At 32.6% G+C, this 16,747-nt stretch overlaps 1 protein-coding gene across 1 annotated transcript in view; it reads right to left on the reverse strand.

The window, feature by feature from the left end:
• Window positions 1-13,404, reverse strand: part of LOC115891583 (protein spaetzle 5-like) — a 61,958-nt gene extending 48,554 nt beyond the window's left edge. The window contains exon 1 of the mRNA XM_030912078.1: window positions 13,126-13,404. Coding sequence (XP_030767938.1) covers window positions 13,126-13,167 — 42 coding nt within the window. The 5' untranslated portion in view covers window positions 13,168-13,404. The remainder of the gene's footprint in view (window positions 1-13,125) is intronic.
• Between the last annotated feature and the right edge of the window lie 3,343 nt (window positions 13,405-16,747).

Consider the following 16,747-nt stretch of genomic DNA (forward strand, 5'->3'; position numbering starts at 1 on the left):
GCAATATTAAATCAATTAATTAGTAACTTATACTTAATGTGTTATTTACTAATATCAACCAAAGTTTGTTTTATTTTAAATAAAAATCTGATTTTTTTTTTTTTTTTTTTTTTTTGTTTTATATGATTTTCTTCTGAACTCTGAACAACTATATACATTCAAACTTGGTTCTTATCTTAAGATTAGTGTAGAAATTATTATGTTAAATTAAACAAAAAACATGAAAAATTATCTCAAATGATGGCAGATTATAATCATGAAATGAAAATTACTAGTAAAACTTCAATTCAGAACTCGCAATTAGTGGTTTCCATTAGAGTAATAATAGAAGTGTTCCTTTAATTTCAAGTAAGCATTCAGAAACGTCAATAATAGTGGTAGGTAATGTTCAATTAGCGTTATTGAATTTGATAATTAAAATAAATATTAAAAAAAAAAAAAAAGCCTAATATTTAGAATTTAAAAACAAAATCTTTTGGGGGAAGTTTTCCCTTAAAACCACCTTTTCTCTGACGATAATAATCAGTAGCACAAGAATCACAGTCCTCGCAAATTGGAAGATATGAATGGATGGTGAAGAAGTTTAATTGTTTTGGTAACTTTTGGAAGCTAATGTCTGAAAATTCGGAAGGATGAGGAAAAAATTCTCTACACAATTAAAACCACTAAGTTTGTTCCCACTAATTTGATTAAATCACACCTAAATGATTTAAGAGGTTCAAGTAGAGGATTTCTAGGTAAGCTTAAGTTATTTACCCTTTAATAAAATACGCTTATAGGAAGAGGTAATATTCCGACAAATATAAATAAATTTATAATTTTATTACTATTTTTTGAAACGGCAATTCTAAGTAATTTCGTGTTGTTGTTCAATTGCAAGAATACAAAAAAGATTTCTCCAAGTTTGTTATATTCGACGAATTTTAAGTAGTTCCTCGTTCTCCTCTGATTATTTCTGATTTTCCCACTTTTCTGCAGCCAGCTAATTCTACTCATAATTTCTGTATGGATAAGCTTGCTTACAGTTTATGTTATTAACTCTGCCTACTATAGTCAGGACGAGGTGGAGCGGTTGAATTCTATCTAAGGTGGTACGTCTTGAAGTAATAGGTAAATGTACCGGAACATTTTTGGTGAACTAACTAGTGATCTAACACAAAATGGGACAAAACTTCCGACGTCTAGTTTCCTTTAACGTACTATTAGCTACTAGCCTTATTAGAATGGGTCGCGACTATCGAAACTTGAAAGTTTCATAATTACTGGTTTGAATGGACCTTGCGTCTGTAAGCCTAGAGTAGTTTCTTTTAGAGATGAATAGGAAGTTAGGTTATCGTTTTGGTGCTATAGCATCTATGTATTTACTCGTCAATAAAACAAAAATAAAATTTTTTTTTTTTAATTGTTTTAAAATTAGCAAATTTTCATCTCTGATGCCTCTTATATTATATTTTTACTTTTTTTTTTTTTTTTTTTTTTTTTTTTTTTAGAAATATATATAAATTTGGTAAATTTAGTATATTTAAATTAAAACGACAATTTTTATGGTACGAGGCACCGTATGATCGGAAATAAACCGGTGTCAGAGATGGCTGAGGGATGACAATCGATGATACTTCCCATATAAATCTATACCAATATATAAAAACCAAAAAAAAAAAAAAAAAACTAAAAAATTATTAAAATTAAATTCAAAAAAAAAAAAAAAAAAAAAAAAAAAAAAAAAAAGGATAGAACGTTTCCAGGCAATAATAAATCATTCAAAAATAAACAAAAAAAAAAAAAAAAAAAAAAACAAACTATTTAAAAAAATAAAATAATTTAAATGAATTGTCTGCTAAAGATCGCAGTCTGGAATCCAGTGTAAACAGTAGGACTTCCAGATTATAATTTTAATTTAGCAGCAAAAAGACGTTAATAGTTTTTGATAATTTGACAACAGAGGTAGTAGAATAAATAACAAAAAAAAAAAAAAAAAAAAAAAAAATTAGAATTTTTAATATTGTTCATTTTGAATATTTTCAAAAGATTTAAAAAAATTAAAAAAAAAATTTTTATTGGTATATGCACTCTTACAGAAGGATTATATTCTATCATCTATACATTAAACTGTAACAAACAATGTTAATTTTGTAGACTTCAATTGCCTCATTATATTATCGATAAAAATACATAAGTTAGGGTTGAAGTTTCTTGATATATACCCGTATGATCGAGAAAAAAAAAACGGCATCCAGGCTGACTTGAAACGACGATAGATGGTATTTCCAATATAATTTTACATATATAAAAACACAGTATCTTCATAATATAGCTTTACTGATCATCGCCAGTTTTATCTGACCATACGTAGATATATAAATCAAATCGCAAAGTCAACTTTTAATTGCTTTAATTCCTCTCTTCTTTCTGATATTTGATCATGTAATTTTATCATTTTGCTACAAGGTTTAAAAAAATAATTTTGTTAATAATACAACATACGGCAGTTAAAATGTAAAAAAGAATATGCTGAAATGGTGTCGTGTACATCTGAAGTGATTCCAAATAAAAAAATTCTGCAACAATAATGGTATATTTTCTATCTGAAGGCAAGTCGTTTTTTGGCACACCCTGTAAAAATGTCATCATTCAAAACAAATGTAAGGATTGTATTATTTGTATTTGCTGTAAGTTTTATTTTTTACCTTTTTATTTTCACTGGGATCAGGGATGTCTGTATAGAAAAATCATAATTCTAATTATTCATTAAAACGGTTTTGCAAACGTAATTTTGAGAGATGTACTTTGTAAAAGTTAACAACCCTGGCTATTAAAAAACTGGAAACCTAAACCGGTAAAGCATACAGTTTCCAAAAACGTATGTAAATCGTTCATTCCAAATCGTTTTTCCCTTTGGACTTAAAATTTTAAAAGCATCTGTGTGGTAATGGCTTATCTAAATTTTAAAACATTTTCGCGAACTTATAAGACTACATAAATTGATGTAATACGTGCCATTCATTATTTTGTCAAAATAAGCTCTTACATCATATACATTAGCCCAAATGCAAATAAATTGTAAATGTGAAATTCAATGTGTGTGAATTTTGAAGAATATTGTAATTTGTTAACTGAAACTCGAGAATTTATGCTCTTTACTTTCTACCACTCATTAGATTTATAAAACACAAACCAGTTGTAGAACATACTGGCTCCGCTACCGCTTTAGACGTTACCATAATTTGCATATTACTAAAAATATATTTTTTTTTTCGTTTCTTTTTTTATTACAGATATATTTTTCCAAAGCATGACCTCTCCCATTTTCAAGAAAAACAAAATAAAATAATTGTGCAAAACTATGTGCGCATATTTGAAGTAATAACCTTCTTCTGACTTCCATTTGCCTGTCTGCCCGTCTGTCCGTCTGAAGACTCCATTCAGGTACCTCTATCCACGCGCTGAATTTGATTCACGACCCATACTCAGGTAAATTAATTAAAATCCTTATGATTTCGTCCATTTGGAGGTATTGGTTCGAAACGTCGACGGCGTTGTCCTGTAGCCCGTTATTAGCCCCAATTATGCCAAAATCGACTCTTATTTTTCTTCAATATCAAAACCTTAGTCCCACCCTGATAAAGATAACACGAAAACTTGTGTCAAACCGGTGGGAAACGTGTGTTCGTCAGTTTTCCTCAAGAAGCAGCCTACCCAATTCAAATTTATCGGAATTAACACGACATCATCTTTTAAAGTTTTACGTCAAAACTGTTACAGTGACAGTGCCACACGGTCGAGCTTGGCCTATCCAATCATCGACATACCCAAATTCCCCACCTAAATCGGATAATTTTGGATAAGGATTCATCATTGATGGGAGCCACACCTACATTCCGTGTTTCAGCCTCCGACCTCACATAGAGCCAGAGTTACGACGCTCCACGATCGTTACCATTTTTGTGACGCTTAGCGACCTTGGTGTGACGCTAGATCGTGTGTCGCAGCAATGAATTCTTACTCCCATCGCGCGTAAAGAAGTTTCACTTCAAAAATGATTGGTTTTGACCTAGCGGCAAATCTTATAATAAATAAACAGGTATTTATCAACAAACATAAGAGGAAAAAGATGAGAGTCTAATGCAACATTTAGTTGCATAATAAAGATATATTTTTTAATGTATTTCTACTTAAATTAATGAAATATTTTTTTCCGATATGTTCTAATAGAATTGTTGTCATTAGGTGTTAATAAATAGAGTAAAGAACGCTAAAAATAGATTTTAAGGAAAATATGGATAGTCAAAAATTAGTAGACACATTAACAAATCATAACTAAATGAGGTTTATTTTCTAAATGTTTAAGAATAAATAACATTTATAAGTATATCCTGTTTCTTGTTCTCGTAGTTCACTAATAACAAAAATTAAAACGCAAAATTTTGAAACCTAGCCTAGAACCTTTGTACTAATAATAATAGTTGTAAATTGTGAACACTTTTTTTCAGGTTCTTGATAAAAACAGGAAAAGAGGTTCTTAAAAGAAACCTGTGTATTTTGCCACTGAAAGAGATCTAAATTATAAAAATCATTTTTTTAAACTCCAATGGGCATAATTCAAATGGAGTCTAGCTTGTCACTTGTCAATGGCTTTTTTACTGACTTTTGGTTAAAATGACATCACATCAAATAAAACTTAAAAATAATAAAAACAGTATAATGATCAGAATTAATTAATGAGGTAAATCCAAAGAGAGAGCTTTAAATTTCTGTGTATGATTTTTTTCTTAAAGGCTATCTAGAAAATCAAATCAAAGAAGCGATATTCATACATTACTGAAGCCGAATATTAACTAAAAGCAATTTTAATAAATTGTGTTACTAACATCTACAGATTCCTAAGCAAATTATTTATACAGGGTGCTACAAATTCGAGATACGAGCATTGGTATCTCAGAAACCGTAATAGATACGAAGATGATTAAATTGAGGCAAAGTTGCGTCATGGGATATTCACCAAGATGCTATCAAAAATTTTTAAATATTTCAAGGATTGCTGATTTTTTTGGAAAAAACGGATTTTTTTGAAAATCAATTTTATTTTTTCTTGTCGTTACTTTTTAGAAAATCAAAAAAATAATTACGTATTCTCATAGCCACTTTATTAGGGCTATCTGATAGTACTTTTAGATTTCCAAATTAGCTGATAATTTGTGAGATGGCCAACAGAGGCCAACTTAATTTTTTTAAATACGGACCTGTATTTTTTATTTCAGATTTTGAAAGAACTCGGTCTCCTGAGTACAGTGATATGCCACACTTTATCCTTTTTTGTTTTGAGTATCTTAACAAGAACCAAACTATTTAATTATTATTTAAAATAATTTCAAGTCTGACTCTGTTTTTTAAATTATTTAATCTGATTATATTCATCGCAACAATATTGATCAGCGCTAATTAATATTGAATAAGGAAAATCGAGCCAATTGAAAGATTGAAATAAATAATATCCAGGTCAGCAATTTAAAGATATTATTCTTAACTTTTTTTTATTGTGAATTTGAAATCTCAGTGTACGATCTAATAATATGCATAATATTAATCGTGGTTATTATAAATAAATCAATTTTTGCAAACTACTTTCTAGTGCATGTTTGAAAGGGTTACCACCCTTCCCATTGCACAAATTTATTATTCGTTCAGTTTTATTTATAACTCTTTGAACATATCTTCTTATACTTCCGAATACATTTTGTACCTACTCTTTATTGTAAATGTTGAAAAATATTAATTTCGTTTGGTTTGGATTTTTTTTTATTTTTTTATTGCATTTGATTTTCCGTATTCAATGTTTTACCCCACGCCATTGTTAAGTTTGAAGGCTTATCGATATTAAAAACTATGAATAAATTAAATATTAAAAAAAAACAGAGTCGGACCTGAAATTAGTTTAAATAAATTGTGTTCAAATGTTCGAAAAAAAAAGAGTATAAAGTGTGGCATATCATTCTACTCAGGAGACCGAGTTCTTTCAAAATCTGAAATAAAAAATACAGGTCCGTATTTAAAAAAAATAAGTCGGCTTCTGTATCTCACAAATTATCAGCTAATTTGAAAATCTAAAAATACCATCAGATAGCTCTAGCTCTAATAAAGTGGCTATGAGAATGTGCAATTAGTTTTTTGATTTTCTAAAAAGTAACGACAGGAAAAAATTAAATTGATTTTCAAAAAAATCCATTTTTTCCAAAAAACTCAGCAATCCTTGAAATTTCGAAAGTTTTTTGATGGCATCTTGCTGAACATCCCAAGGCGTAAATTTGCCCCAATTTAACCATATTGGTATCTATTACGGTTTCCGAGATACTAATGCTCGTACCTCGAATTTGTAGCACCCTGTATATATTTTAATTATATTTGATAAGCTTCTTCCATCTTTCGTTTGGAAGCTTTTTAGATTCGTAGATTTACAAAAATTACCCTTAACGTTAACGTTAACTAACCGAAAAGAGTTAACCTCGTCATTAAAAGAGATGCAATAATATTTTTACAATCAAAGTACATAAATATAAACAAAATAAAATCGGGTACACCATTTTCTAACTCAAGAACTTCTGGACCGATTTTAACGATCTATGATTTGTTGTAGTTGATGATATGATCTCTTTGTAGTTGGGCCCATTGTTGTCTATTGTTGGCTATGCCAAACCAAACCAAGTTATCCCTGCTAATTTCCTAATATCATGGTCCCATTTCAGGCTCGGTCTTCCTCTAGGTCTCTTAATTCTTCGTTGCCATGCTGTTGCCTTCCATGCTGTAATCCTTCTGCTTTATCTATTGTCCGTTCTTCTTGCCAGGTGTCCTGCCCATTGCCATTTGAGGGATTTGACTCTGTAGAAGACATCTATTACCTGGGTTTTTTATCGTATCCTCTCTATTCTTTTAAGGTCTCTCTAGGTTATTCCCAGCATATTTCCTTCCATTGAGCGTTGTGCGACCTGCAGTTTCCTTATGATGTCCGTTTTAAGTGCCCAGGTTTTGCATGCATAGGTCATGACTGGTAGTCCACATTGGTCGAATGTTTTCTTCTTTAGATAGAGTGGTATTCCAGATAAATACATTTCTTACATGGAATAAATATTCCATGTTAACTTAATTCTTCTATTGATTTCTGGTAGTAGAGATCCCGGGCTGTGTATTAGTTTTGCCAAATATATATTCTTCTACAATTTCCAGTATTGTGTTATTTATTAGAATGTATTTTCTTTCCACTAGTTCGTTTTAGATTCCTTTAGTTTTTACTAAATTCATTTTAAGATCCACCTTATTGCTGGCTGTATTTAGTTCATTAATATTTGTGCTTGTAGTTCCTCAGGACCTTTGGCAATCAGAACTATGTCATTAGCAAATCTTAGATGGACAAGATATTCTCGATCTATTGTTAATCCTTTGTTGGTCCAGTCCAGTTGACGGAAGATTTCTTCTAATGATGCTGTAAACAGCTTTGGGAGTATCGCGTCTCCCTGTCGTACTTCTTTGCCAGTTGGGTTTGGTGACAATTATGAAAAAAATTATACAGAAAATTATTTTTTAAATAAATTATGATTGAAACACTATCATCTTCGGCAATTGACAGTTCACGCAGGAACGGATATTGCATATTAATAATAATTTCCACTGCAAATCAGTGAACTAGACATTAGACATTATAGAATAGAAATTCAACGGAAAAAAGTGGAAGAATAGGATATTCATAACTAGAAAACTATTGAAATATATTATAGAATCGCAAAGAAATGACAAAAACTTTCAGTACGATTGATTGCAATCGTTCCAGATTGTAGTATGGATGACTCATTTACCGAATGTCAATCAGTCATCATATTGATTAATTTCTTAAATACTTAAATACTACACCTTCAATGAAAAGTTTTAATGAATAAGCACAATGATTTCTTTTCACTGTCCGATAAGTATTGTGTAGTGTTTTTAATCGACCGAAATAAGCTCTTTGACCTAGACATTATATTGAAATTATAACGAATTTGCGTGAAGGAAAGTAACATTAAAGAAATAGTTCTGCGGATCTTGTTTGGGTAACAAGTCTGAAGGTTTAAGTCGATGATCGTAACATACGTTTGCCAATAAATTAAGAACTTTTTCTTTGGTTGTCGATGACTAAACGATTTTTTAATGATGATTTATTAATGAAAGTATTATTAGTATTATTTTTTATTCAAACGCTATACAGAGTGGATCTTTATTTGAATGGAACAAATTTGGTAATTTTAATTCAATGAAATTGACATTTCATTAGTTATAATCCAGTGGTAGTTAAATATTAGCAAATATCTGTACCAATTCATGAAAAGTATTTAGGCATTATAATATCTTGAATAACTTTTATCTTTTGAAAAATAAATATAATATAATAATATTTTTATATTTGATCTTTAAATAATAATAATAATAATAACTCCCGTATATAGCGTTTAACGCCTTGGGGCACCTTGAGAGTAGCAAGGTACAGCTTGCCATGCTAGAGCCGTTCGGTTAGATTTTTAAATATTTTCTTAATTAGATTTATATTTAACGGTGGATTCACTTCTATGGGACACCCAGTAGATAGTAGTTTTCTAATTTGAAACGTATTAAAATATCTTATAAGCTAGGAAATTTTCGGAGATGACAGCTGTAAAATTAGTACGCCTAAGTTTGTTTATTAGTGTAGGTTTAATAATATCTGAGAAAAAAATATTACTGATTTCTTAAAATAAACTCCTGTTACATTAAGCTCAAGTATCAATTCATAATAATTGTTTGTTAATTACTATTACTTACTCGTAGATTTTAATTCATCCTTTTTTGAATTATATTATATTTCTATTTTTATATTGAAAAAATTAAGTTTATTGCTTGTCCATTGTAAGGTTGTGATATTTTTTTATTCAAATTTGCTATACGCAGATATTTTTCAATAAGTTGCAGTACATACATAATTCGTTGGGGTACTTATTCATAGTAACTCTTGCTCTTACTACTTATGATATTATACTAAATTAGGGTTGCCACTGTTGTTTTTTCTCTCACGCATTGAAAACGTCCTCTTTTTTACATACCAAACTCAAAATCTAAAAAATATTCGTCTTTCATCACAATGCTTTAAAAAATTGTTAATCTATCTCTTTCGCTACTCCCACTCGTTTGTACAGTAAGGAAAATGAAGAAATATTTATGTACAAGAAACATTGGTGGAAGCGATAAACATGTTTAACTATTTTATGTTTACTTACTCTTACCTTATGTTTTGAAAAAAAGTGTTGTTTTGACCAGTGTGTTCAAGACCATCCATCACATAACGTTTATATAATTTTTTGGTAAATTCTAGATATTTGGGCGCAGTTTAATGAAATTTTTTCAGGTTCACCTGTGCCTCTTTTTTATTCTCTTGTCCTCTATTTTTTATTTTGAAAGTTGCCAACTCTATACTAAATGTCAATAGAAGAAGATAATTTAAATGTTTCTACTATGTTCGGATAAATTTTTAAATTCCACTAGATAATTTTTGCTAGTTGTAATTCAATATTTATAAAATATGAGTATGAACTTAAAAAATTATTAAAGATTCCCTTACTTATTTTAAAATACTCGTAATATTGAAACCACAACGACTTATTCGCCTGTATATTTTATATAATATTTAATAAGTTTTATAAATTAAGTTTGTAAGAGATGCCCCAAGTGTAAACCTTTAACCATTTCCGATATGCAATATTACATTTTCCTGTAATCACATGGAAGTTCTAATACATCAGCTTCCAGTGTAGAAAAATGTAAATTACAATATGACATCGATGACATCTCGCATATAATTTTACATATAAACATAACCAGCGACTTCCATTTTCATAGCCATCCGATGGCTATGATTTTTTTTTAAAAAAAAAAAAAAAAAAAAAATGTTTTACAAAAATATTTTTTTTTTTGTTGTAAATTTTCAAAATGTGTTTTATATTTTTATTTATATCTTTCTGATGTTGTTGAACCCTAAATTTTTTGAAAAGATTATTGTTTAAGCCAAATTTTTTGCCAAAAAGAGCGAGAGCTATAAATATCGTATAATCGAGAAAAGTGGTATCGGCTGGTAAATGACAATCGATGACATTAACTTCTATTTTTTCTACACATAATAATATATAAATAATAGCCTTCTCACGATATAGGCGTTTTATCTTGCCTTTGAGGCAGTAAGCAGGTTGACAGCTTTGCCTGTGGCTTAATGCTAGAGCCGTCCGGTATACAAGAAAGGTAATGTTGCTAGCACAGACCCAGCGCTTTCGCCGCCTATATATTTCCACTCCAGGATCTTTAAGGCTGGTCGACCATCAGGCCAGTACGGTTTACCCAAAACTAATTTTTATTTTAAAAATACATTTTTTTTGTTTGTTTGTTTGATGAAATGCCGGGTGTGGATTCGAACCCACTACCTTTAGATTGGTAGATTTTTGGTAGATGAGAGCTGTACTTCTACGCCATTGCCACCGGGCACCTTAATAAAAAAAAAATAACAAAGTTTTTTTTTTTTTTTTATTTTGAAAATAGTAAAAAATGTTTTTTTTTTAATTTTGTAAATAAAATGTTAAAATGTAATTTTATAAATTTTTTTTTTTTTTTTTTTTTTTTTTTTTCTTTTTAATTTATACAAACTTTTTTTTTTTATTTATTTAATTCTGTTAATTAAATCCACCAAAATTTCACCTACACCAAATTCAACTAGGAGAGTATTGTATGTAAATAGGGCATTTTTGGAAACGTAATACGCACTTTCCAAAAACAATTACTTTCTTTTTGAGTTTGTTTGGATTATACAGGGTCCCCGGCAGAGAGCTGCATCTGGGAATCTATAGCTACTAGAATAAAAAAACTTGGGATTTTTTTTTTAATTTAATTTTAGTAGTCTCTGATAAATCTTTTTCAGCTGATTTTTCCTGGAAAAAAAATACGTTTAACGTTCTTATAGATATATCTATCAATACCAAGTGAAGGCGGATTGGGATGATTTGTTTTTTAAAATGGAACGCCGTGTATATACTCCGGCATTGTTGGCGTTTCTTCCAGATCAACTTTTTCTGCAATAGTCCTAAAATATGTGAGCTAAAATACATATTCGATAGTTCGAGATATTTATATAAAAGTAATCAAAAGTATATATTTTTATCGAGTCTTCGCTTTAAAAAAACATCACCGACGGCAAATATTAAAAATAGAAAGCAACAGGACAGTACTTATCCCTTTAAATAGGTATTAACCAACCTTATAATTGCGTCTGTAACTTAACTTTCCTATAATGTCCGTATTCTAAAATCATTAGCAAAGGGCTTATTTCAAATTCAAATGTACTAAACTTTCTAAAAATATTCCCAATTAAAAAAAATATTTTCATTTTTCTGATTTTTTTTTTTCGCGAAAATTTTTTTTTTAATTCTGATATTTAAAGTGTCCTCTTTTATAAACCTTTGATGTTCTGTTAAAATAAATAAAAAAAAAAATACATTCTTTTGTAATTTAAGGTGATTTCAAAATGGTATGTTACGGTTTTTGCGGATATTCGTAGTACTGCATTACATATGGGGGTTTCAACAAAGTAAATTTTTATAATAATGCGAAAATCTAATGATTTTCGGCTGGAATTTTACCGTTGAAAAAGAAAATTAAGAAAAAAAAAAAATTGTTTGTTTTTTATTTATAATATTTAATTATTATTGTTAACTTTTTTATTGGAAATTAAATTGGCAATCATTGCCCTAATTTTTTTTAAAATAGTAAAAATTTAAATAAAAAGTTGTTTATACAAGACTGTGAGTTAGAGTTTCCTGTCCCTCAGTAAGAGGAATTTAACCAAACTTGATTTAAATAAATATGGTTTGTAGGATTATGTTAAAGCGATGCAGAAACGCATAGAAAGCCAAAATGGCAATAGATCATACCAGGGTGTTCCAATTAAAAAAAGTTAATCTCCCGATCCATTCCACACTTTTTTTACGCCCCTGTATGATGACAAAAGTTTTTATTCATTTTTTTTTTTTATATTTTTTTATTGCCGGACCCTGTAAGGTAATTTAATTTTCGTATATTTGTCTAGGCCCTTAAGCTAAATGTTTAGAAATTCTCTCGAAAAAAATTAACGCTAATCTCCATTTTGCTTGAGGAACCTTCCCACGGGAGATGGCAAATATTTTTGAAACATCCTGTATAAAATTTTTGTAGGTATTATGGTATTTCATTTATTCTTTTTAATTTCGTAATTTTTAATAACGATTTGGTTACATACAATTGAATGTGTTTGACATATTTTACATTGATTTTTAGCTTAGGTGACTTAATGAAGGAAAATTCACATTGGAGTGTTAAAATCGTTTAAAAAATTTTTTTTAATAAAATACAAAAAATCAGTGATTATATAATTATTCTTCCTCTTTGGCATCTTAGCAAAATAGCATTTTTTCGTTTAAAACTTTTTTTTTATGTTTGTTCTTTTTTATGTATCTTGGATTGTTATTCTATTGTTGTTATTCTATTGTAATTTATGCGTCTTGCATTTCTAGTATTGACCGTGTTATCTAAATAATGGTCTGGCGTTATACAGGGTGAGTCTTAAATAAGTGCAAATATTTTTAGTGGTAGTATATTTCGACCGCAGAAATGATTATGAGGTTTTTTCGCAAAAAAAAACTTTTGAAAAAAAATTTGGATTTTTTTAGTTTTTAGTTAGAAGAAACATAATTTGTTGATAATATGGCAACATAGGTAGTAGAATCAATTTATAAGAAGAAAATCTAGAAAAGATCAGTGGTTCTCAAAATTTTAGCAAAAAATCTTTTTTTTGGAATTTTTCAAAGTAAAATAACTCGGTTATTTTGGATTTATTTGAAAAACAGTAAAAGAGAAAATATGTTTCTTTTACCGAGATCACCAGCCCTGAAAATATTGCACTCACCCTGTATAATTGAGTGCATTTGGCTTATTTTATATAATATATTTTATATTCGCTAATATCGATTTTTCTAATTATAGGTTTGTGAATTATAGGACTTGGTGACGGATTTTCATTGGGTCTTGCATCAAGTTGATTATAGTACTTACGATTACAGCGTGCTTGTGCATCTTTAAAACTGTCTGTGCCATTTGTCTCAATTTTTTCGGTGGCTTTTTTCGTCCGCTGAACTTCACTCGTCGCAACTTCGCGCGCGTACCGTTTTAGCGTCTCTCATTTCACCTCATCGGCGGTACCGGAACGCACTGCCACTAGATACCAATGATTTCTTCATTCAAGAGTGGTTCAAGTTGGAGCAGCACCGTCAAAAACGCGGGGTTCTTTTTGGAGGGGCGACAGGTGAATGTCGAAAAGAAAGAAATGGTCTGGCCGTACCGGTACCGCTCCAGAGCGGTTTTATACGATGCGGAGGAGATACGGCGCTTCTGATAATCGCCGCGACGCCGTTAACGTTTAATTGTTGTTGGTGACGAGGTCGTGGCGAATTTAGGGGTCGCGATCGGACCTGTTACTTCGTCCATTGTTCTGGTGGGTTTGCTTAGTTTTTTACAATCGCGGTAATTTTTATTTCCGCCATGTCGGGTATTCTTCTTGATATTTTTTTCGGTTGCATTGGCGTCATCTTGTTTCTGTTGAATAATATCGGTCACAGAAAAAATCTATTAAAGTGTTCTTTTAAAACAATATAAATTAGACTGGTTTTCCTTAAGATTGAATTAGAGTTTTCAAACATACAGGGTGCTACAAATTTGAGGTACGAGTATTGGTATCTCGGAAACCATAATAGATTTTTTTCCATAACAAGGGGCCGTCCTCTGCCGGAAACACTGCGGCCTGTGGGGCCTATTGTGTTTGTCCCCCTTCTATATATCTGCACCCATTCTCCTATCCCTGTGCCCTGCACTGGCTTATGCAGGTCCTTGATAGGATGAAAACATAGTTCCTCCAGTTCTAGCTTTGCTTTCCCAAATAAAAGTGTCGCTTGCGATCCATAGCCTCGCAATGACATATTATGTGCTCCGCTGTTTTCAGGATCTTTATCGCTGAGTCTGCAGCAAATACTTCCTTGATATAGGTTGACTTGTTCAGGTAACATTCGACAGCCATGTCCTGTTGTAATCCGTACCTTATTCCTGCTAAGCATTAGCAATTCTTTTTCAGTTTTAGAGCTAGGTTCTTGGATAATAGCCTTGCTGTGCCTGTGCCCCTGTCTGTTTCTCAAATGGACATTGTGCTTTTCCCCGACCCAGAGTTTTAGTGCACTACGGGCCATGCATTTCAGTATTCCCAGTCCTGGCTCTGGACCAAGATAGGATGCCGATGATCCCTGCCTAGCTAGCTTATCGGCTTTTCGTTGCCTTGGATGCCGCTGTGCCCGGCACCCAGAATAAATTAATTCTGTTCCTTCGTGCCAGAGCTCCCAGTTCACCCAGGCATTCCCAGACGAGTCTCGTCGATACCTCTGGGTTCATGAGCGCCCCAAGTGACCCCTGACTGTCCCAGGCATTATATTGATGAGCTTACTGAATAAGCTCTTCTATTATTTTCTCTCGCACATTGTAGAATGGCAAAGATTTCTGTCTAGAATACGGTTGAGTGTTTACCCAAGGAAAATGATAAGCTTGCCCTTGGTCTTTCCCAAATACTCCAGCTCCTGTTCCTTCAGCGCTCTTTGACTCGTCTGTATACCAGGTTAGTCCATCCTGAAGGAATGTTATATCTGTCCACATTCCTTGATCCATTTTGTTCACCTCGAATGGTGTGTGGTAGTGATAAAGAGGGGTCATTTGGTACGATCTCATTTGGAGTAGAGATCCTCCTATAGAATCTCCCATCTTTAAGTGTCCTGTTTCTGTCCTATTTCCCAGAGACAAGTAACTGTTGTCGATAGAGTCCCATTCTTGCCTCCGCCTGGATCACTATGTGAAGAGGCGGAAGGTCAAGAAGCGCCTCCATTGATGCAGTGGGCGTTGATTTCATTGCCCCTGTTATGCTCAGACAAGCAAGTCTTTGCACCTTTCTAAGGCTGAGCATTGTTGTTTGTTGCATTACCTTAGGCCACCATACCAAGGATGTATATGTTACTGAAGGCCTCACCACTCAGTGTACAGCCAGTGCAGCATCTGTGGTCTGAGGCCCCAGATTTTTCCATGACGTCATCTGACTACCGCTAGTGTAGTCATCGCCCTCATTGTGACATTTTCCAAATGACGGTTCCAGGTCAGTTTGGTATCCAGCATGATTCTTAGATACTTGACCTCCCCGAGAGAGGAATCTCATCACCGCAGAGTCTTAGAGGTCCTAGTCCCTCAAAATTCTTCGTTTGGTGAAGGGGATTATTACGGTCTTTGTCGGACTAATATTCAGTCCCTCCTGTGTTACCTATGATTCCACAATCTTCATGGCCCTGTGCATTCGCTCCCGTACTGTTGTGTTAAACTTACTTCTGACTAACACGACCAAATCGTCTGCATATCCCAGAGTGTTGAAACCAGCCCTGTTGAGACTATCAAGCAGTCTGTCCATAACGAGATTCCACAGCAGAGGGGCCCCCCTGCGGGCATCCTCCAGACTTTTGAGCATGCAGTCTATCCATCTGCAGCACGTCTCCTCTAATCCGAAGTTCCTTGTAGCTCTCGTCAGTGACTGAAATGAGGTGTTATCAAACGCCTCTTCTATGTCGAGGAATGCCCATAAAAGCACTTCTCTTGTTTCGAACGTCGTTGTTTTGCTTACTAACTGATGGAGTGCCGATTCGGTTGATCGTCCTGCTGTGTAGGCATGCTGGTCTTGGTGAAATGGTCTTTTTCCCATTACTTCATCCCTAACATACCTGTCCATTAGTTTCTCAAGAGCCTTTAGTACAAACGACGTAAGACTGATGGGCCTAAAGGCCTTCGCCGTAGGATAGTCCAGACGCCCATTCTTGGGTATAAAAGCTATCCTGGTCAGCCTCCAAATTCTCGGTATATATCCTAAGGCTAGACTAGCTCTTAGTAGTGTGCAAAGTTTGCTCGTCAGTAGGTCTGGTCCTTCCTGGAGCATTATTGGACAAATACCGTCCGGTCCCGGTGATTTGTATGACTCAAATGAGCTTATAGCCCATTTTATCTTTGATTGGTCAGGTCAATCACCCTTTTTGAAACCTGCCAGTCTTCCCTTGAGGTTCTTCTCGTGAAGTACTCAAGTCCCCTACTCTTCCAGGTTTCTGGGGATTGCTCCAAGGCTGTTGATCTGGGAAAGTGTACCCGAAAGAGTCCGGTCAGCGTTTCTTTCCCAGTGGATGTGTATTCGCCTGCACTAGTTACAAGAGAGTTAATTGAGGACTGAGAGTCCTTAGAGAGTATTTTTCTGGCACATTCTGAGGCACATGCCCTCACAGTACCTCCTCCAAGATAATCTCTTTGCTCTCCTCAGTTCCTTGTTATATTCGGTTAAAACCTAACCGTAATAGATACGAAGATGGTTAAATTGGGGCAAAGTTGCGCCTTGGGCTGCTCACCAAGATGCCATCATAAAAGTTTTAAAAACTTCAAGGTTTGCTGAGTTTTTTGGAAAAAAAAACATATTTTTTTGAAAATCAGTTTTATTTTCTTTTGTCGTTACTTTTTAGAAAATCCAGAAACTAATTGCACATTCTCATAGCCATTTTATTAGGGCTATCTGACAGATTTTTAGATTTTCAAATTAGCTGATAATTTGTGAAATACA

The sequence above is a fragment of the Sitophilus oryzae genome, unplaced genomic scaffold (assembly GCF_002938485.1).
Source record: "Sitophilus oryzae breed Bouriz unplaced genomic scaffold, Soryzae_2.0 scaffold_1188_pilon_pilon, whole genome shotgun sequence".
Lineage (NCBI taxonomy): Eukaryota > Metazoa > Arthropoda > Insecta > Coleoptera > Curculionidae > Sitophilus > Sitophilus oryzae.